Source organism: Sarcophilus harrisii, chromosome 2 (genome assembly GCF_902635505.1).
Source record: "Sarcophilus harrisii chromosome 2, mSarHar1.11, whole genome shotgun sequence".
In the NCBI taxonomy this organism is placed as follows: domain Eukaryota; kingdom Metazoa; phylum Chordata; class Mammalia; order Dasyuromorphia; family Dasyuridae; genus Sarcophilus; species Sarcophilus harrisii.
The window spans coordinates 524,401,040-524,425,308 of NC_045427.1; the positions used below are offsets into that span (position 1 = coordinate 524,401,040).

Below are 24,269 nucleotides of genomic sequence, written 5' to 3' on the forward strand. Positions count from 1 at the left end.
ACATGCTGAATAATAGGTCAAAGGACAAAGCAAAAACTAATAGCTTTATGTAAGAATAATAAAGATGGATAACCTACTAAAATTTCTAGAATGTAGCTAAAATAAAAATAAAAAATAATTTTCATATATTTAAAATAAAATAAATACTTGAGTATATGTTGCAAAAATTAAATATGAAACTTAAAAGTAGAAAGTAAAAAATAAATCTAAAATGAGGGTAATAGAAATCTTGAAAATTAAAGTAGAAAATCAAATGTAAAATTAAAAAACTGTAGGATAATCAAAACTAAAAGCAGTTTTTTAATTAACAAGATTAAGTTTGTAGGTAAAATGACTGGAAAAAAGAACAAGACAAAAAACCCATATTATCAAAATAAAGAATAACAAAATGAAATCACAACAGAGCAGAAACAAAAAATTACCAGAAACTATTTTGCATAGTTATATGCCATAAAACGGAGAATTTAAAAATAATAAGGATTATCTATATGATAATATTTTAGATTATTTTTCTTCCTAATGAATCTGTTTTCCAAATAAATTAATTTTGCATATTGCTAAACATGAGATGGGAAGACCATTTTCAAATTAGGTTATATATTATCATTTAAGGAACTATGACTTTTTATGTGTATAATTTTTAAAAAAATAACCAAACTTCATTTTGTTTATACTAGGAGGAGCAGCAGGGGTTGTGTCCCGAATAACAGGTTCTGTTGGGAAGGGTTTGGCTGCAATTACAATGGACAAGGAATATCAGCAAAAACGACGAGAAGAGATGGGCCGTCAGCCTAAAGATTTTGGAGACAGTCTGGCCAAAGGAGGAAAGGGCTTTCTGAGGGTATTATGTTCATTTTGGATCACTATTGAATTTGCTTCCTGCTATTTATTTAATAATATGAAGGTAACAATAGAAATCCTCATTTTGTAAATGGATTTAATAAATTAATCTAGAGTTTGTGTTAGGAAATAAGGCTGAACTTGCTACAGAACTTATATTGTGTATACTAACTTGTTAGTCACTTCTCATGGTAAGTTCTGAGTGTTTATGTTCTTGAAATGGGCTTTGCTAAAATAATTAAATTTTAGAGTCAAGGTTAAGTGCATATCCATAACCAGTATACCTTTTACTTTAAGTTAATGTGTCTTTTTAATTTGCTTAGGTTCAGACTAAGTGTGTGGTTTGTTACAGTGGTCAACAGTTTTATTCACAGTTTTTGTAGAGTGGAAGGACTTCATGAAAATCAAGTTTATTTTGAGTTGCTACATGAAACTGTTGATAGGCAAAGGCTTGTTGTAGGAGCAGGTGATGCCTGGGCTCATATAACAACTCAGGCTGGTCACACACCCCTTCTACTCCTCACTGTTTTTCTCTGTAAAATGGGGATGTTCTAATATTAATAGGTTTCTTATGAGAAGCAATCACTTGAAGCACTTTGCACAGATCTCAGCCTGTGATGGCCTAGCAAAAAAAAGTGAGGGATCAGGCTTCTCAGGCAAGACTCCAAAGTATAGAACTAAAGCTGCTATTAGGAAATTATTAGAAGCAAACCCTTGGGAGGTACATGGCGGCTTAATTTTTACATTTGCTCATAGATAGAAAAGGTTGTCTCAGAAATTAATGATTTATTTCAGCTCTTTTCATTAAATTAAGTTATATTTATATGACAGTGCTGTGGCAGATAGGATTTTGATGATGGTAGTGGCAGTGATTTGATGCTATTATGCTACCAGATAACAAACAGAAAAGAAGCAGTGATCAAGTGAATAAGAGTCTAATTTATTTGTAAAATATAAAACTCATACAGACAAGCACCAAATGGGTATGTATTTTAGATAGAAAAGGTCATATTAGAGAAAAGGCCATCATCAAAAAAAGTTTTAGAGGGGCTCACAGAAGATAAAATGGATAATTTTAAGTACACAAAATTTAAAAAAAACAATTTTTTTATGTAAGCAAATATAATAAAGTTACAGTGAAAAAAGAAACATCTGGAGAAAATTTTTGCAGCAAATGCTTTTGATAAAAGTCTCATTTCCAAAAGATATGTGGAATTCGTTCAAATTCATAAGATAAAAGCCATTTCCCACTTGACAAATAGTCTAAGGATATACACAGTTCTCAAGGAAAGAAACCCAAACTATCTACAGCTAAATGAGAAAACACTCCACATCACTAATAATTAAAACACAAATTAAATAATTTTGAGATTGTGTCTCAGAGTAGCAAAGAAGACCAAAAAAAAAAAAAAAAGGAAAGATGGGGAGGAACTGTGAGAAAATAGGAGCGTTATAGTGAAATGATGAATTTAAGTCTCAAACTGATAAATGAACATTTTAGTGTATATGTTATATATAATTTATAATAATCACAGTACATCGAGGTATTTGTTTTGTTTGATTATGAATATTTATTATAAGAAATTTATTTTTCTTTTTTCCAGTAAAGTGAGAAATACCATGGAATAAAAATAGATTTGTTAATTTTTTAAGAAATAGCGAGATGGGGGGGGGTGCAGTAGATGTGGAATGTTCCTTGTATTTTCAAATGAATTGTTATATTATTAGATTTAATCAATTGTTATACTTTATTACAGAATCTTACAGTTTGATGTTAAACATCAAATATCAAAGGTCTCATTTTTATTGGAGATATGCTCTGTAACACCAAGTAACTTTACTTAAATATTAGGAGTTATATCCAAATAAAACTTGTTAATAAAATAGATACTTAAAAACAAATTTAATATGTCAGCAGAGACCTCTAGTGGCCATTTGAAGTTAAGACATCTCTTATTGACTATATTACTGTTTTTTCTTTCAGGGAGTTGTAGGGGGTGTGACTGGAATAATTACCAAGCCTATGGAAGGTAGGATGAAAATATTTCTTTCATAAACCATATTAGAAACACCTTTGCATCCTATGAACAAAACAAATTTGACTTTCATGTGCTTGAATTATTGACTGAAGCTAGTTCCACACAGAAAATTTTGAATATTATTCTCATGCCATGAGCTAGAAATTCTATGAGCATACAATAATAATTAATTCTGATTATATATATTGTTTCTGCCTTAGCTACTAAAATAAGTATGATAATATCCAGAACTTTGATAATTCTTCTCTGAATCATTTATTTCTATTTCTTTGAAAAAGGAGGGAAAGTTAGAATGGGTTGCTCATTCTTCTACTTTTAGGCCTAAAGAGGCAGATTTCCTATGTATTCTTAAATATTTCATTCTGAGCTGAATTCTTAGACTTTTTTTGCCTAATGGGACTAAATGTACATTTCAGAAAGTTCATTTCTAAGTTTGCTTAATTAATGAAGTCATTATTTTATTCTGCATTTTGTGGATACAGACTTGTATTGTATTTTTGAACTAGTCTAGAATTGAGTAAGTAAAGTGGATCTTAATGTTTTCTTGTGATCTGAAGGAGCCAAAAAGGAAGGAGCAGCTGGATTCTTTAAAGGAATTGGAAAAGGGCTTGTGGGTGCTGTTGCTCGTCCAACTGGTGGCATCATTGATATGGCCAGCAGTACCTTCCAAGGAATTCAGAGGTAAAAAAAAAAAAAAGTTTTAAAGGAGAGTGTGATTTCTTAACAAGGTCTTAAAAATGAATGATTGTACATAGTTGTGTGGACAAACGTCATATAGAGCAAAATTTTTTTATTTTTTATTGGCTTATGTGTTTAAAAATGAAGCAAAGAAGATGAAAGTCAGGAACCACTTTTTTTTTTTCAGATTTGTAGTTATTAGCCAATAGGACTACAGTTAAATAAAGTCCTGAATTTGCAAATATCTAATGCATAAAGAAGATTTTTGCTTTTATAACAAGTAATTAAATATATTAACAAACACGATTTTATCCTGAAGCTTGAACATTTTAATATATGTGAAAAAATGCAGATTAAAATTATGATTGTACTTTTCATGGTAGACCTGGCTGGGCTTCTGATTTTATTAGTATGTGGAGCTCCTTCATGAGGAAAATCTTTTTACCAATGCAGGCCTGGCTGATTCTGCAACCTTGAGTCTAAGAGTTACCCCAAACACTGAATGTTGGATGAGATAGCCAGGGTCATAAAGGTAATTGGTTTGAAAGGCATAGTTTGAATTCAGGTCTTCCTGACCAGCTCTTTGTTCACCATGTCAGGTTGCCTACCATGGTGGTGCACAAAGGTAGTATAGTATTTCACTAGTTTATCTATTCTATATCTTTGTAGAGTATACTGTTCTGAGGTGAGAGTGAAATACTTTAGGTACTTCTGATCCAGTTTTACTGTGATAATTAAAGGGGAACGTCTAAGGCTGTGTTGTAGCCAGTAGCAATACAAACTAGATTAAAATTCAATAAAAATAATCTTTTGGAAGAGAACACATACAAAGCTCAATACCTAATTGATGTTTTTTTTCCTTCTGGATTATTTCTGACATATTTTTATTGGTAAGTTGAAAGAACATGTCTTTCAGGATTTTTTTTTTTTTAATATGCTGGAATCTATGTATTTGTCATTCTGATCTTGATCATCTTTTCTGCAGTTCTTTATCCATTCCCCTTTAAAGCTGTTGTTATGTTTTCATTTCATTTCTAAAGACTACTGATGTTTAGAAGAGGATGTTAATCACAGATCATAGGTTTAGAGCTGAAAGAAACCTTAGAGACTCTTGAGTTCATTGATTCTGTGAAGCAGCTGAGTTAGAGTCAGTCAGCAAGCGTTTACTAAGTGCTTATTATGCACCAGTCACTGTGACTAATCCAGGTTACACATCCCAGGTTGTGATGTGCCTGTTAGTCCTCCAGACTCTAAATTCATCACACCAAATTTGTTTTATTCTTACTTCTCTGTTCATATAGGGCAGCAGAATCAACTGAAGATGTATCTACTCTCCGCCCTCCTCGCCTGATTCATGAAGATGGGATCATAAGACCATATGACAGAAGTGAATCTGAAGGTCATGATTTATTTGAGGTAATTGTTATGTTTTTGGTCATGTAAAATTATGTTTATATTTTTAGATTTCAAAGAAATTTGTGTTATACTACATTCTTTGGGCTGTCCTTGTAGTTGACTCTTGATTATTGGATTTTTGGGGGGTATTGATTTAACTTAGCACTATGAATGGGAACTATAGGCAATTGTCTGCTTGGAAAAATTTAGCTTGGACAGAGAAAAATAAGAATGTTTTTAAAAAGCCCTAAAAGTTATGAAACCCTTTTAGGGTGGGCAAACTCTTCAGTTAATGAGTGTTCATTTGTGTTTCATGCTTTCTGGTATCACATTCTTATGTTTCACTTAGGCATTTTGAATTCCACAGCTTTTCTTTCTCTATATTACTTGCTTTATTGGGACTTTTATATAAATACTAATTCAGGTAGGATGACATAGATGAAAGCTTATATAGCATAAAGTATTTTTGATTCTTAAAACATATTTTAAATTATTTTTCTGACTTTCAAGCTTTATCTTTGTTATGTGTTAAGTATGACTGTCTTGCAAATGCTACCAGCTTTGTCCTCAAAAGAAAGTGAAATCTGTAATGTTATTAGCCTTTAATTTTTTTTTTATTGTAAGTTACTGTGCTTTTATTTTTTTGCATGCTTCTAACTTTATTTTCTATCTTTCTTTTTTTCTGCCTACACAGCAAGAACTGGAAATAGAGGAGTAAATATTTCCCATACTACTACTTGGTCTCATCCTTAAAAAATACTGTGGTATTAATTTACTGCTTGTGGAGTACTTAGATTGAGGGTCAATTTCAATGAAATATTCTCTAGACCCTTAATTTCATTTGAACTTTTAAGTATTAGTTTATAGGCATTTGACATACCAAATAAAAGTATTAGGACAACTGATTTGAAGCACAAAAAAATGTGATTAAAAAAAATTATATTCTTTAGTTAGGTAGGGGAAAAGCCTTATTGAGCTTCCAAAATGATGGGCTTTTGCTTTTCAAGTTTAGAATTTTCATCTTTTCTAATACTCTTCATGTGAACACTATGAAACGTCAATATAGAAAATACAAAACTAGAATCATTGTTTTGTTTCTGTTAACTCTGAGGTCCTAACACTTTGGTTACACAGTTTTTATTTCTCAGAATGCCATAGCTTTTGTTGAGTTATAAGTGTATCATCTTGGGCATCTGTTTTAATTATTAACAGCTGATGAATTGCAAATCAAATTGTACTGAAGATTTAAGACAATTAGCTAAGAGACAAAGTAAACATCAATCACATTTTATTTTATTCTAGAACTTTCTATGTACGGCCACTTTTTTTTTTTTTGCACTCAAACTTTTTCAAAATAGTCTCAACTTGGCACAGAATATTTGGTCTTGATTATTGTAACTCCATATATTACTCTTTGTAAGAGAATTATTTAAGAAACATACACAATTTTCTGTGCTTTACAAACCAGCTATGGACTTTTAAGACCAGTTTGATTTTAGAGAAATTATTCTCTTGCCTCATATACAGTTCTAACAATTCATGAATAATATAACTCTGAAAATTAGCATGATCAGGGAAATGTGGTGGTATTTTTCTCTAATATTCATCTGAAATGATCTCGTCCAATATATGATTTTTATTAGAAGAGAATCTGTTGTCTTTGAGCCACCTGACTTTACCATAATATACTGCAGTTTTCTGTACACATTGTCTCTGTCTATAAAATGATGCATTGTCACCTCCGGTGTCTATAATGCTTTCCTAAATTAAAAAAGTTAGACTGAAATTTTAAATGAACATTGACATGATATGTGGTACCTGTGTAGAATGAGTATTAGGATCTCAAATCTTGATTTGGGGTATTTTTTTTTTTTAAGATTGTTACCCAGGGAGGAAATAAAAAGACTCTCTTAGATGCTTTAGAGCTTGGGAAACAGCTGTGTATATGTATATTCATATAATTTTCTGTGAAAATGATGGATACAAATTTGAGTTATAGTCTTAAATCATCCATTAATTGTCTATTTTAAGATAAAACTGATACTTTCTTTCCTAGGGTATACTGAGCTTTTGATGGAACTTAACTTTAGAAACCCCTTTACTTACATGTGTTTTACCTTATTATTTATTTAATACTTTAAATAATTTTTATATTAATACATATTATCTTGTGTTTCCCTTCTTTATGTGTTATAAGAAGTACATAATTAAGAGGTGTATCTTTTTTTTAAAAAAGTTCTAAGGAAATAAATATGTATTCCTATTTGATTTATCAGTGGACTTGTTAATTTTATTCATTAGTAATATATTATTTACTCATAAGTAATATTGCTAATATCATAAAATCCAGAATACTCTAGAGTCCCTTATATTATATAAATAGGAAGAGGACTTGATAACTTTGTAATACAATTGTTCAAGCTTGTCCTCTAGGAAAACTAGAATTTTCTCCTTTGTTCCCTCTATAATAATCAATCAGGTAACCAAGTATTGAGTGTCTACCTATATATCTTATACTGAAGGGGATACAAAAGATGTACTGCCCTCTGAGTCTCTGCCCTCAGGAAATTTATGGTATATTATATACACATGCACACACATATATATGTATATGTCTTTATATAAAGTAAAAATAACATTAATGAAGCAACTAAAGTACAATTAAGTTCTTAACAGTATGATACTAACCACAAGTTCTTAGGTTTTTACTAGCCATTTATTAGATATTTCTCATGACTTTCATGTCTTTTTTTTTCTCATTATATTATTTTTGCTTAATGAGAATAATTAATGATTTTCTCACATTGTTGGATATCAAATCTTGTTACATATTTTAATTCAATTTGAAAAGGAAAAAATCTTCCAAACTACTCCCTACTCTTCTGGAATGGAAGTAAGAAAAAATTTGGATATTAGTACCTTAGCAGTTGATCTAGTCTCTAACTTACCAGCTATTCATGGACAACATGCCTAAATAACTTCATTTGAAATATCTAAATGCTACAGGATTTTTTTAGTTGCATTTTCTTTTTCATTTTAACAGCCATTTAATTTATTTCTCTTTCTAATATTTCTTCTCTCCTTCCCTTTACTGGAAAAAAAAAAGGAAAGCAAAAAACCCTTGAAATAAACATGTATAGTTAAGCACTAAATTTTCAGATTGGCCAGTGGAATTTATTAAAGCAGAAAAGAAACTGGTTTTTTGTTTTGAATATAATGTCATATACTTTAAAATTATACTTAAAAGTTTTTTTTTGCTAAGCTCAACTACCAACATAAAAGTTAGAGTAGTAAGCTAATAGTTATATGTACAAGATAGAAAATGGTTAGAATTTAATATACATTTTAATTTGAATGTATCATACATATTAAATTTATATTTCAAAAATGAAATTCAAATGTAGAAAATTACAATAACTTTTCCAGTTAGAAAAATTAGCACAAATGTAAAATGATTTTATCCAAGAATTGGTATTCCAGTGAATTCCTAACACAGACTTTTGGTATGACAATTATACCCTAATTTGAGACCCATTCTGAGAAATAAGACTTCACCTTCTCTCTGAAAATGGATCTCCTTCCTTCCTTCCTGGAGTTTTGGATTGCCTAAGGATGAACTTGGACCAGGCATCTGAAGAATTGATACTAGAAAATGACATGAGTAGAATAATCTTGCTGCCTGTTTATATAGTGTGTTTCTATGATATTTGACTTGTGTTATTTATTTACATATTGTTAAACTGTTATTTGCTTATTAACTGCAAATTCTATGTATTTTGAAATTAGTTACCTCACATTATTTTCATAATATACATCTAAATACCAATTAATAACCTAAGTGATAATTTGATTATTGAAATGACCAGTTTTTCAGTTTTTAATGTGACTGTGCACATATTACATGTAATAGTGACTTTGAAAGAGTCCAGAAGAATGTTTCTTCTGTATTTATTGTTTCTATTTGGATTGTCTTGTGTTTATATTTGTTTTTAGCAAAAAAATTATGGTAACTTTTAAAATATTAGAAATTCTGTCATTGTCATTAATATTGTCATTGTACTTTTTATCTGAAATAAAAAAAACAGGTAAATATAATCCTGTCTATATATAATCTACAAATGTATCTTTTATTTTATAGTTACATTAAAGTAATGAAATATGTTACCTTTTTGCATTATGGATGAGGAAATTCCTAGATATAGCCATTTTCCTGTTGTTTGTTAATATAATATTATAGTACTTCCTTTTCATAATTTTGGTATTCTGTAATCAGAGCTTAATTAATCTTTTAAAATCAATTTGGTCATTTGTTAAAATTTTAAAAAGATCATTGTAGTAGAAATGGTGCTAGTAAACCTTTTGTAAATATTTATTTGTATAGGAAATAAGGAAAATTGGCAAAGGACATGGAAGGGTTTTTTTTCCCCTAGTTTCCTATGCTAATATTAGTTCAGATTCCATTTGTAGGAATTGATGTTTCAAATCTAGAACTTGCAATGTAATGAGAATATCTGCTTTTCAGTAAATGGAGGTGACTGCAAACATGTGTGTCTAGTGTTTGAATTTTTTTTTTCTTTTCAGAATCACATAAAAAAGCTGGATGGTGAAACTTACCGGTATCACTGCGCCATTCCTACATGCAAAAAGGCTAATCTTGTGGTTACAAATAGGTAAAAATGACATTCTTCAAATATAACTGTACGTAAAAGGAAATTTTGGAAGAATAAATAGTTGGCTTAATGAATTTTAAAATTTAAATGGAATTAAAATATAAATTAATAAATCAATACAATAAATGACTTAATGAATAAATCACACATTGAACAATAATGTAAATTAATGATTGATAGACTTGATTAATATCAAATTTAAATAAAATTTCATAGACTGTAGAACCAGAATTCACCGTTAGATATCATTTAACCCAACCCCATAATTTTACTGAAAAAGAAATTACAACTTAGACAAGTTAAATAATTTATCTAAGATAACTAATCAGTGGCAGAACTGATTCTGAAACCTAGGTCTGCTAACTTTCAACATTCATCAAATGAGTAGTTATAGCATCACATTTAAATGTAAGATTATGTTTAGAATATCTGGTGTTGTCTTTTATAGATCAGTTCTGTTTCTTTTTATTTGTGTCCTAGAATCTTTGTGAGAGTTTCATTTTTCTGAAATAAATGAACAGACAGAGATTCTCATTGTTTTTCTCCCTAAGATTAATTCCATTATCTAACTTGGGAGAATTTTCTTTATGTCTTTCAAATTTTCTAGATAATATTTTATAGGCTTAAAGTTGAATAGGTATAGAAGACAAAAGTTGCATTAGATTCCAGCTACCACTTTTGATGAATATTTGGTGAGGATGTCTAAACTTACCAGCTTTTATTTAGGTTCATTTGGTCCCCTGGTCTTTTAGGGATTCTTGCATTCTTCCATATTTGTACCATGGAAAGTTTACATCAAAGGCCATTTCCTATACAGTATTTTCTTGAACTTGATGGATTTTTGTTTTCTTGTACTAAATGTTAAGGCATCAAAATCTAATCATATTTAACATTTGTGACATTTTACATGTTCTTTCTTGACTAGAAAGTGTTCTCTTTCTTGTATGAATGCTATTAATACACAATTTTGGGGGTAACTAAGTAACTTTGTGGTTGGAATACTTCAAGAGAACATGAGTTTAAATGCAGCCTCAGACTATTTGACACTTATTAACTTTGTGACCCTGGGCAAATTAACACCAATTGTCTCACCCAAAAAAAAAAAAAAAAAAAAAAAAAAACTCCCAAAATCAAAGAACCAAAAAAAAAAAAAAAAAAAGTTTTCCAGGTAAAAAAAGGCCTCTGCCCATCTGATTTCTCTAGCCATAGTGCTGCCAGTAATGACATATGTACATATTTTTTCAGAATAAGGCAGTTGAAACTGGAAACTCCTTTTGTCCAAAATATTATACTTGCTAATTTTTGTGTAGCTCTATGAAACATTGAACCTTTCCAATTACTGCAAAAATGGCAAGGAGTAAACTTCCCAAAGTGTTGGATTATTTTTAATCTTAGTTTTCTTTAATGTCAACTGCAATATGCATTTTACTGGTCAGTGACCGGTTGACTATACTATTTTTCAACATAGCTTGTAGGAGGAGAAAGATGAATTTTGTTAATCACCTTTTTCTGCTTAACTTTATGAATAGGCGAGTGCTCTTTGTGAAGGAAGTGGAAATCTTAGGTCACATGTCTATAGAATGGCAGCACCCTTTTGAAGATTTTGTATTACCTCCAAGTGTTGATAATAATCTCCTAAAAATCTCAGTTAAGGTAAGTAAATAATCTGAGAGAAGAGACACCATATAAAACAAAACTGAAAAGCAGGAAGAAAGGAGTAAAGGTACCTGGTGTGGGGGACAAGATAGAAAATTCCAGAAAAGTCCAAACACAGAGTAACTGGTGGAAAAGACTCAGCTCCTTTTTAAGTAGGACCCTATAGTTAATGGCCTCCAGTCATAAGATCTAACCAGAGCAGCAGAAGGTGCTAATGAAATGTGAGGACCAAGAAGATTCAGTTTTGCAGAATAGTGAGATTTCCAAATTATTAATATCCTGGGGAACTGAAAGCATAGTAGAAAGTAGAGTTGGCATTTAAGCATCCATTTAAAAGTTGTGAGTTGTTTTCTGTTTTATTATGCCTAGCAAGAATTGTTTCTCTTCTGTCATTTCTTTTGAAACAGGATCATGGCTTCTTCCACAAAAAGGAAAATGTCAATCAAGTTTGTCTACGAAAAGTTTATCTTCAAAATCCAACAATAGCAATGGTAAATCATTTAAAGATTTTATAAGTGAAAAGTAAAGAAAAAAATATATTAGTGCTGTTCAGTTAGTGAATTTTTATTCTTTAATTTGAAAGAACAATAATGCTTTCTGTTAGAATTTTGGTAGATAAATTCAGAATTATCCTTGCATGACTTTTTGCCAATTAGATTTGGAACTCACCAGGAATAAGAGGTCTAGTAATGATTTCAAAGTGTGCAATTGAAACACTCTTTCCTATTTTTCCACTTTCTAGCTTGCCTATTTGTTCAGATTCTGACTTCCAACAGAATTACTTGGGGACAAGTCATCCTAGATTTGCTTCAGCCCATATAATGCTCATTATTTGTTTGATGTTAATGTCATGCATATAGTAGACAATTAAGAAATGTTTGTTGTATCAATGCATGACTATGTTTTGAGTATTATATAATATAGGAACAGAAAGTTATTTAAGACAGGGTTCCTGGCTTTTAAATGACTTATAATTTGGTCTTGAGAGGACAACTGAAACACATAGAGTGAGGAAAATGCTAGAGTTTGAGGATTCTATATATCTCCTTATCTGTGTGTGTCTTCATTATCTCAGTGTGACCATGAGTTCAGATTTTATGATTGCCATGTAATGTTGACAGATTTGAACAAGGTTATTTGTTAAAAGATTGATACTGTATCTTGATAGGAGCATATCTTAAAATTTTATGTAAATTACATTTTGATCTCCACATATTTAAAATTTATTTAAAGATTAGAAGATTTTATTTTGAGTCCAATTTTTTCTCCAGAAATTAACATTTTTTGGATGGAATTGAGACTTATCTCTTTTAAGAAAAGAGTGTATTGTATTTCTGCTGTAACAAATTTTGACAAGAATGAGAACTATATGTGATAAAAAGCAATATAAACTGATAATTCTGATAGGTGAGAATAAATCCTTCTCCACTGCTGAATGCAGAAATGATATGGTTTGGTTGCTAACATTATCTCTAAGTAAAGGTATAGGATTTTTGTCCACAATCAAATTGATACCATAGGAAATAAGAAGACAGTGCTTCCTTGATCCACTATAATTACATAATCTCAGTTGGGCCCCCATTGTCATAAAGCAATCCGTCTGTTCCTCTCTAATCAATTCTTTATCCCATATGCCGTTGCACCTATTCTAGATCTTTTTTTCTTTGCTCAAATCCCACAGGCTCCTCCTCTTTCTCTCAGTTGAGGATTTCACTTCATCCTTTATTGAAAAACTGAGGCTGTACACCATACCATAAGCTCCCTCTTTTTCCTTTCTTCTCATTTCACATGTCTCTGATACACTTATTATGTCCATCACTCCAATCTGTGATGAAGAGATGGCTGTTTCATTAGCAAAGACTCCTTGTCTACATGTAATCTTAATCTGTCTCCTCTAAAATTGCTCTCTACCAGTATCCTTTCATTTCTAAAGAGAAGTCCTGGTTTCTCCCATCCTTAAAAAACTTTGATTCGATCCTACCATATTCAACTATTCATTGCCCTTTGAAGTATAGATGTCTATGTGGTAGGAAAATTAGTATTGAAACCTTGTCAAATAACAATACAGCTAATTTCTTCTGTTTATTCTCTTCTCTTTCACTTCCCCTAGTCTTTATTTCTACAATTTATGATTATTTTTCTAATTCATAATATTCTTTTTTACAGAGAGCGTGTAATGCCATTGATAATGCTCAGTCAACAAGACACCAGCAAAAACTAGTGAAGCAATCATCGTTGAAATTATTTAGGCAGTAAATGCTGCCTTAATTATTCTCCCAGATACTGGGTTGATGCTCTTCTTCCATTATCATCTTGATCTTGTTGGAAATGAATTGGATGTCATGGCTGTCTTGTAGCGAAGTCAGAATTTTTATCATGTTCTGGAAGAATGTAAGCAAGATAATCTTTCATGTAAGAAACCTTTTGACTGAACTTGACAGATTATTTTTTTCTCAAGGACTAAGTTAATTTGTAAGCAGTGACATTATATATATATGTATATATTCATGTGTGTATTTACATATACATACCTACATTTTATATATCTATATATAAATGCAGATACTATACATATACACACGCACAGATACTTCTTTATTGAGTAGTACATTAAATGCCTGGAGATGTGTCTGTTATTTTAAGATTTTTCCATTTTTGGAATGGGAGGAATAAATTCAAATTGACAAGGAACAACAGGTCTAATTGTAAATTGTAATCCTGTTTGAGACTTGAGAAAAGAACTTTATAAATGATTGTTGCTTTCTTTAATGGTTTTAAACAACAGAAAAATGTTTGATACTGATAATTTTGTTTGGTCATTCTAAATAATTGAGTGAGATAAATTTCAAGTATATTATGTCATGGTGAACAAAAATCACCTGTGAAATGAAAATTGGATTTTTGTCCACAATCAAATTGATACCATAGGAAATAAGAAGACAGTGCTTCCTTGATCCACTATAATTACATAATCTTTTCCTGTTTCTTAATTTTTTCCTATTTCTTAAGAAAAACACATTTTATTATCTATGTTTTTCTTTTGATATATATTTTTTTTCTCTTTGTAATATAATGGGTATGGGTTAAATTGCAGCATTAACTACTAGAGTGCTCTATATTTTCTTTTCCATGTTGAATATAATTCAAACATTGAGGAAAACTGTATATGCCTGTCCCAGAATGTCCCAGAATATGTTTTATGGTTTAGAGATATGAAATGTTTTTATAAAACACATTGAATGTCTATCAATATCCCCCAAATTATTATTTAACAAATTATAAAGGATTTTAAGGCAGTCTGAACAATAAGTATCACATGATCAGAAATATTTTTGAAATGCTCATTAAGAGGAGCTATTAAATCCATACATAAATATAAGAAAGAAAAGTATTCTTTGAAGAAGTGATCATGTCAATACACCAGCCTGATCTGGCTGACTGGAGTACACTGTTTATTAAGCCTTCCCCCCCCCCCAAAAAAAAAAAAGATAATTGAGCTTTCTTAATTTAATTGGAATAAAACTATAACATTTAAAGGATTTATTATCAGTCACCTGTCTCATAAAATAATGAAATAAAATGGAACGAATTTGATAATGTTTTGTTTTTGTTCATAAGTAATGGAGATTTAAAATTTCACATTGTCCTGTCATCAAGTAGGTTTTACATGGATCACTCCAATAGTACTATTTATATGTCCTCAAAAATTGAGTTTAACCACTATTTGTTTCTGAAATAGAAAATAAGCAATACCAATTTTTATGTTACTATATGCCTTTTTGTCATTTTTTTCCTATGAAGAAAATTATCACTTAATGTGCATCTTTAAACAAAATTTCTGTACTAATGAATAAAGATACTTTTTCTAAAGGCATAAAGAAACATTGCAAAAAAGTATACAATCAGTCTTCTTCTTTAAAAAATTCTTAATTATGACTTAGAGATACCATATTATTTTATCTATAGGATATCTTTTGAGTCATTGAACTAATGGTTTATTCTAAAATGACATGGGTATCATGTTAAACTATGCAAAAATCAGGTTTATATTCATCAATTCACCAATACTCTTGCCTTAAATATTTGTTTTTTTAAGTTTTATTGTAAAACTGCTTTGAATTGATCCTCTTTTTTCATCATTGATGAATGTTTTGCTCTGCACTTTTTGTATTACATTGACTGCCAGTGACTGTATGTAAACTTTTCAAAGAAATAAAATACTTGAAGTGTTTGTCGTGATATTATTTACAGACATGATCTGATATAAAAGTATCTTATTAATTCCTATAATATCCAAGGCCATAATCTAGATGCTAAAAATTCAAAGACAAAATAATAAATAACCCCTGCCTTTCCAACTCTTCCCAAACCCTCATTTAGGGCATAAGAAAACCAAAACTTATTACACACATACACACACACACACACACACACACATTATTCACAATAAATTTCTGCATTTGCCATTTCCTAAAAAAATATTCTCACAATCTTCTTAGTCCATCAGGAGGTGGAGATAGCATATTCCATCATTTGTCCCTTGGAATACTGTTGGTTGTTACATTGACAAGAATTTAGCCCAGTAGTATTTTACCATATTTATATACCATAGCTTGTTTATTCAATGCTTAATTTATGGGACCCCTTCAGATTTTTATCCTTTGGTACCTCAAAAATATCAATTTTTTGGTACTACTTAATTTGTTTTGCTTACACTTGTCTTAATTTGTCTTCCCTCTGATTTCCCCTTCTTTCTTTTCTCTCCTATTTCACTGCTGAGTGAAATATAGCTGTGCTCAGCTGTATTTGTATGTGTGTATCCAGTTCATATGAGAATGAGGTTCTGGTGTCAACCATTCCCCTCCCCCTATCCTCCTTGTTTATATAGATATCTGCTAAAAATCCTAATTACATAAGATAATTTTCACTAATCTATCTTTCCTTCCTGAACCCCCTCTTTCCTTCCCAGTCTATTGCTCTTTCCCTCTTTTAAACTAAAGATATAATAGAACCACTATTCTCAAATAATAGAACCATTCCCTGGCCTTATCTAATTAGATTCACTCCAAACCTTAATGATGATCAGGGTCAGAGGGTACACATATATCATCCCTGTTTTTTAATGTAATCTTTTTTTTTTTTTATCATTTCTCAAAAAGATAATAGGTGAAAGGTTGTTCATTATCACTATACTATTATGCATTGTTACACTAGAAATGCTAGCTCTAACAATGACAAGAAAAAAGAAATTGAAAGAATAAGTGTAGGCAATGAGGAAAGAAAATTCATTCTCTATAGATGGTATGATGGCATTTTAGAGAATCTTAGAGAATCAATAAAAGAAACTAGGTAAAACAATTCAGCAAAGTTGCAAAAAATAGAATCAAACCACATAAATCATCAGAGTTTCTATTACCAACAAAATCCATCAAAAAGAAATAGAGAAATTCTATTTAAAATAACTGCAGACAATATAAAATACTTTGGAGTCTGTGCTGAGATACACCTGGGTATTGTATGAACACAAAATATTACAAAATATTTACAAAATTACAAAATATTTTTCTCATGCAGATCTAAACAATTGAAAAAATTGCTTGCTCAAGGGAAATCTGAGTTAATATAATAAAAATGACAATTCTATCAAAAGTAATTTGCTTATTCAGTCATACCAATCAAACCACCAAAGAATTGTTTTATATCTCTCTTCACTTCTTATACCTTAATGTTTATCCATAGCTCTGATTTCTTTATTAGGAAGGCTCAGAAGTCTTCAATTTTATTTCCACCCCCACCTTCCCTCCCATATTTAGTTTTGCTGTGTAAGTTACTTTTGGCTGTGAGCCCATATCTTTTGACTTCTGGAATGTCATTCCAAATTCTCTTCCCCTTCATAATGGTGTGATTACTAAGTCACTGACTGATTCCTCAGTACTTGAATTCATTCTTTGTGAGTGCTTACAATATTTTTTCTTTGATCTGGAAGCTTTGGACAGTGATGTCCCCTGGGTTTCTTTGTTCTTGAGTTTTTTTCACGAAAAAACTTGGTAGATTCTTTCCACCAAATTTCCACTTTTGCCCTTTAGGTCTAAAGGTCTAAAGGATATGATTTGTTTTCAGATTTTTTGAAACAGTATGTTTTTGTTTTGGTCATGGTTAGATAGTGCAACGATTCTTAAACTTTTTCACCCCAATCTGTTCTCCAGGTCAGTGTTGTTATTTTTTCTGTGAAGTACTTTACATTTTCTTCCATTTTTTTCAGCCTTTATATTTTAAATATTTTTTGTTGAGTTATGGAGTCATTGGTTTCTCTTTGGTCCATTCTGATATTTAGTAATTTATTGCTTGGATGAGGCTTTGTACCTCTCGTGTCAAGTTTTTAATGCCTTTTCCAATTCTTTCTTACCTTATGTCTCATTTTCTATTTTTTTCCCCTCAAATACTAATTCCATTTATAAAAATTACCTACAGGAACTCTAGTTGAGTTTGTGGACATGCTGTATTTTTCCTTTGAGTTTCATAGTTACTTTCTTCCGTGCTTGTGTTTTGATTGTCTGCTACCATAATACCTCATTATAATGGGTTGGGGTTTTTTTTTGTCCCCTTCTTTGAGCCTACTTTCTGACTTTGTGGCACTTCTGGAGGGAAGGTCTGGACTGATCCCATTTCTGCTTTCTTGGGAGTATTGAGTGTTGTTTTGGGATCTTAGGGACAGGCTGGGGACCTATAAGCTTTCAGTACTTCCAAAGTGTATGTTGCAAGGCTGAGACTAATTGCTCACTCTTTAGTCTGAGCTCTTCAAGTCTGACCTGAATTTGCATCTGAGCAAGAGTAGACTTCTATGGGACTGTGCCCCTGTTAACCAACTGAAAACTTTTGTTACTTAGAGTGATGAAACTGTAGCCCTTGCTCTTTACAGACTCACTGATGGAAGTGAGACCCTGCAGCTTAAGGCACTCTGCGACCTGAGCCCCTCTGGGGCCTGAGCCCTTCTGCAGGGGCACTGTTGCTGCTGGCTTCTGAACTGCCTTCTCTCAGTGCCCTGCCCAGTGTGTTCTCCCTACTGGGAATGTCCCTGCACACGGGAGGTCTCCATCTGCCCGGGGGCTCCTACTAGGAATTTGGTAGTGGGAGACAAAACTTGTCAGTTGGCCCCTGTCTCCATCACAATAGCCCAGGGCAGACTTGACGGTGCTCTGTGTGCAGCATGCTTCTGGCCTAGCCTGTGCGTCAGCATCTCCTGTCTCCCTTTGCCAACCTGGCCTTGGCAAAGACCCTAATGCTAATAGCCTTTTCTGTATTTACTGTATTACTAGGATTTAATCTGATGAATTTTCTAGGTATATTAAGAGGAGTCTATACGGGCAAACTTTGCTTCCTTTTCTTCTGCATCTTGGTTTTGCCTCCTTTAGCCACATTTCCCAACTCTTAACAACAAGAAATCAAATGGTTAGGAAATATAGAAGTCCTCAAAGATGCTACCCAGTAGCTTTTGATATTGAGGATACTGCGATATGTCCCCACCAGACTGTTATAGCTCCCCCCTTTCTTTATTCCAACAGCTCTAAAAACCAAATTAAAAGAGAAAAAAGAGAATAACTTCTCTTTTCTTTCACCTATTAGGGAGCAATAATCCTGGGTCTGATATAGATAACTTTAATATCCTATTTCTGCCTGTTATTTATTGGCTAGTGACATCCTCTCAGAGCTTCAGAAAGCTTTCTATAAAAGGCCAGATGTATAGTTCAAATCCTGCATCTGTCACTTTTTTGTGAACTTGATTAAGTCATTTAGTCTCTAAATTATCCTCCATTGTAAAATGAGGGAATTGGACTAAATGACCTCTAAAGTATCTTCTAGCTCCAAATCATGCTATTCCTTTTCTTTAAAAGGACTCTAATACTTGAAGTTTCATAGTGATTCTTAGATAAGTACTTTTTTAAAATCATAAAGCATGGTGTAATCATTATTAATAGTAGTGGTAATAATAATAGTACCTTTAACAACAGAGTTAACACTGCTTCTAGATTGTAGAAAACAACCTGGCAGGAGAGTAAAATAGGGAATTATCCCCTTCTCTATCCTCCCCCCCCAAATCCTTTTACTTAATTGCTCTCATACCTAGATTTTGAGCCTTAACATTTTTAATATACGTCACCTCAAGTAGCCGTTGTTTACAAAATTTATTTAAATTCCCAAAAATTGTATAAGACTCCATTCCTCAGCAAAGAACCTGATTGTTTTTTACTTTAAAATACTCTAAATATCCTCAATTTGATAAATGCTTTCCAAATCTTAGAAAAGTTACCAACCCTACATCCATTACAGGAGAATAACTTCAAGAATGGTTAATTTTTTCTCCCCACTCTTCCATCTTTGCCAATGTTTATTTTACAGTTATGCCAGCAGATAGTTGTTTTGATAAAATGTTCAAAGTAATTGATGTCTACATGTAGTCAACTGGAATGTTGCCACATCGTTATACATAATCAAAATTTATGACAACTCTGGGAAGAAAACAGTTTTAGAAATCTAATGAAGATTTTTAGCTTCTGTGTAATGGCTAAGCAAATTGATCTGTTCGTGGATGGCTTAAAGTTGACCTTTAGTTGGAGTGTAATTAGAATATGGCCATTGTGTGGATTCATTTTGTCTGATTATACTTGTTGCATAGGACTTTTTTCTTTCATTTTTTTAATGGAAAAGGAATTTGGATAGAGTTAGTCTTAATGATGGGAAGGGAAAAGAGCCTTTGAAACATTTTTAATATTGCATATATAGAAAAAATCCATAAGTTTAGATGGAATCACAGACAGGCAGGGCAGGTTTGAAAGTACCCTATTGCATTTATTGTGTATGTTTTAACAAATGTAAGTGGCTTGATACAAAAATTCACATATTCATATACAACGCTTGCTAGTGTTCTGCTGTGTATGTGCATGCGGTTTTTTGGTGCTGCAGGATTAAAAAACAATTTTTTTTTTGAAAACTGCAAGTCCGAATAAAACTTAAGACAACAAAGAATTCTCGTTATTTAGCCCAGTTTCCTTTAAAATTCTATTCCCCACTCATCTTTTGTTGTGTATTTCTAAGATAAGAAATCCTAATGGATGACTTCTAGAGTTTATACGACTACATACTATAATATGTAATGTCACAGTAATATGTCAATTACTTTGACAGTCCCCTGACTGGAAAATAGTAATTTCTCATTTACTTAATTTTTCTTGTATAGATTGTTAAACCAAACTTTTGAGAGGATATGGAGGTTTAGTAACGCTGTTTGTTATGATTTGGTACAGTAAACTTAATAGCATTTATGAATGGGAGTATCTGCAAGTTCTCACAATTTATTGGATCTCTCTTCAATTTTGACTCTGTGCTGTGTCTCCTCCATGACCACAATAAACATCTTTAGGGACCATCTGTCTGTCTTAAATGAGGAAGTTCATTTGACATTACTTATTTAAAGAGCTTCAAGTAAAGTTATTTCTTTTGTTCCATCTTTCATGAGTTCTCATATAATTTTGTCACTTAGGCAAGATACTTTTGATGGTGGAGGGTCTTTAAGGCAACATTTTGCTCTTCTGAATAAAATATTGGATTTTTAAAATCATCAAAAAGAAAATCCAAATGCTGTTGTTCTTCTCTTCTTGATACTAAAATGAGTTTGTTAGAAATATCCTTACAGAGTTTTTTCTATCTTTCATCTATTTATTATCTTCCAGTTTCATGCTTAAGTGTTCTCTAGTTGTTAAATTAAGTATCTCACCAAGTTTTCTTTGAACTGTTTTTTCCTTCCAGTTCTCTTTCAAGTTTTATTAGGTGTTATTGTCTATACACTTTTACCATCTTTTTTTTAAGTGTCTTTTTATCCAATCTTTTGTTTTCTAGATTCTCACCTACCCCTTCCACCCATTGAGAAGACAAGGCATTTTTAAAGGCCCATTATAAATATGAAATCATACCCCAAAAATCACAAATCATACCCCAAAAATCACAAATTAGTCCTATTCTGAAATAGGTGGGGTAACAAAAAGTTAAAAAAAAAAAAGACAAAACGTGTCAATTCTCCATTTGGAGGAGGTGGATAACATTTTTCATCATGAATCTTTTGGAAGTATGGTGTGTTATTGTAAATATTAGTTGCTAAATCTTTCTATATTCACAATATTACCATTTCCATGTAATTTATTTTCCTTCCCTTATTCATATAATTCATATAAGTTTTCCCAGATTTTTCTGAAAGTACCTCCTTTATCATTTCTTAGATGACAATGGTATTCTATCACAATCACATTTCACAACTTGTTCAGCTATTCCCCAATTGACCGTGATCCAGAACTAGATACTGGAGTAACAGCTGCCAGATGATCTGTTCCTGGTCCTACTGCTAGTACAGGGGTCCCTGATATCTCTTTCTGCCCAGGTGTTCCTTACTCTTACTGTTCTTGGGCACTAATTTTTTTAAGGAACTACCTTTAAGGTCAGGTTCTTTTTGTTGTTTTCTGATCATTTTCCCAACCTAATGCTTGACTCTGAACAATATATTTGGCTTCTGTTTCCCTGGATGGGTTACGCTCACTGTTCCAAGCTAAAGCTTTTTTGCCCTCAGCTAGTTCTGAGGGTCTGCAAATTTCTGGTGCTTCCAAAGAGGTGTTGGTCCCTGCTCTCCTGGTCTGAGATCTGGTTCTTCTCCAGGAAGAGCCACTGCCCTCTTGGGATCACGAATCCCATGCACCCTGGAACTGCAGCCAGGAACTATGGCCTCTGCTTGCTTGGGACTCCTAATGCCTCTCTCCCACCTGAAACATATTCTGGAACTAGGGCACCTGCTCCCTTTCAACCTCCAGTGCTAATGCCAGCACTTCGTTGCTCTAGAACTAGGGCCCCGCTCTCCACTTTGGAACTGTGTAATGACACCTAGCCTGCCCCCCAGTGCCAGGGGCCCCCGTCATCTCTTCCTGTGAGATGTTCAGGACCCTTACCATGCCCGGACTGGGAGAGTCTCCATCCCAGTGACTATTGCTGCTGCTGCCATCCCTGTAGTTACCTCAAAGGCCAGCAGCTGCTCTTATGTGGCACTGCACTCCTGTCTGGCTCACACCCCAGAGTCACAAACCTTTATTTCTGACTTTGTAGGTTGTCTTAGGTTGGAAAAACTTCTCTTCCTTGCCTTTTGTTGGCTCTGTTATTCTAGAATTCAAACCAACACTTTATTTTAAAGTTGTTAGGAGGGGAATGTTGAGAGAGTTTGGCTAGAATACTCCCTCTACTTCACCATCCTGGCCCTGCCTTGTCATAAAAGCCTTCTGATTGTTCTCTTTGCATCATCTTTTCCTTTTCTAGCTGTGGAAGAAACGATATCAACCAAGACCAATAAGGCCTTGTCTTATAAGTCAGGCCTGTTGACTCCCTCCCTCCTCTCCCCAAAGTCACAAAACCATTCTTTTTTTATGCTCAGCAGTATTTTATTTTTCCAAATACATGTAAAGATAGTGTGTGTGTGTGTGTGTGTGTGTGTGTGTGTTTCAAATGTTTTCCCTTCCTTCCCTGATCAACCCCATCTCCAAGACAGAAAACAATCTGACATACATGTACAATCCTTCTAAACATATTTCCATGTTTATCTTGTTGTTCAAGAAAAATAAGACCAAAAGGAAAAAAAAAAGCATGAGAAATAAAGAAACTAATAAACATAGTATTGAAAATACTATTCTTTGATCCATATTCATTTTCCAACCTTCTCTTTCTGGAAGCAGTTGGCATTTTCCATTTCAAGTCTACTGGAATTATTTTGGATCACTGCATTGCTAAGAAGAGCTTAGTCTGCCATGGTTGATCATCACATAATCTTACCCTTACTGTGCACAGTGTTCTCATGGTTCTGCTTACTTTACTCAGTATCAGTCCATGTAAGTCTTTCCAGGCTCGCAAAATCATTCTTGAGAATTAATTGGTCCTAGGGGCAAAAATTTGACTACTAATGGAGCTTTTTTTCTCAACTAGGGCAAAAAAAACCCTGGAACATGAAAGAGTAGTGTAACTCAAACTTGACTGTGCTAAGCTGGGAATAAAAATACAAAAAAGGCAATTAGTCCTTGTTCTAAAAGAGTTTATAATCTAATGGAGGAAGATAACACACAAAAGATAACTAACAAAGGAAAAGGAAATGGAAAGGGAAAATCCCTGAAAGAAGTTTGTAGGGAAATGGGGACAGTCGTGGTAGGGAAATTCAAAAACAGTAGCCAGCTAAAATATAAACAGATGGATATCCCAGGTACCCTCTTTAAATGGAGGTTTGGGAAGGAACATCTCTTCTATCCTTGTCTGGAGAGGCAGGAATTGTGAGTGGAAATCAATTGTCAGTCTTTGCAGAAGCATATTTGACTTCTATTTCTAGGGCAATAGACAAAAAATGAATGGGAAAGAGGGCAGAAGGCAGAGCAGTCATCTCTGGTTTCCTACTGGAGGGCATGGAGATGGGAAGCACAGTTGGGGATCAGCTACATATAATGAATTAAGAGAGTCTACACTCATGATTTAAGAGATTCTGCACCAGACTGGTGTTCCAAAGATCAATCTACTTCCTATCATTCAACAATGAGAGTATACTTTTTCCAAAACTATAAAACTGGCAGTAATTAACAGATTTTCCCAATATTCTTCTATTTAATATTAGCTAGCATTTACATAGCTCTTTAAGCATTTTACATTACTTCATTTAATCTTCACTACAACTCTGTGAGGTAAGTGCTTTTATTATTCCTATTTTACAGATGAGTAAACTGAGGCAGGTAGCAGTTAAGTGACTTGACTAGTCACACAGCTGAAAAGTATTTGAACCCATAGCTAACTGATTCCAAATTTATCATCTTATAATCACTATAATCCTTTCAAGTGAAGATAAATCAGATTTTCCCCATTATCAAAAGGCAGCACCTTGTGATGTGTATAAGAGAATGATGATGTTGGTGTCCCCAAGATCTGG

General features: G+C 32.6%; 1 protein-coding gene across 4 annotated transcripts in view; it reads left to right on the top strand.

The window, feature by feature from the left end:
* The window catches only part of VPS13C (vacuolar protein sorting 13 homolog C), a 177,104-nt gene extending 162,339 nt beyond the window's left edge, over window positions 1-14,765 (top strand). For 2 of the 4 annotated variants that reach the window (XM_031955443.1, XM_031955444.1), the window contains 8 exons: window positions 678-841; window positions 2,825-2,870; window positions 3,437-3,560; window positions 4,859-4,973; window positions 9,534-9,622; window positions 11,152-11,275; window positions 11,686-11,769; window positions 13,445-14,765. In XM_031955443.1, the coding sequence (XP_031811303.1) occupies window positions 678-841; window positions 2,825-2,870; window positions 3,437-3,560; window positions 4,859-4,973; window positions 9,534-9,622; window positions 11,152-11,275; window positions 11,686-11,769; window positions 13,445-13,534 (836 nt within the window). In that variant the 3' untranslated portion in view covers window positions 13,535-14,765. The other 2 variants (XM_031955445.1, XM_031955446.1) reach the window with 1 other exon arrangement.
* Window positions 14,766-24,269: the final 9,504 nt, after the last annotated feature.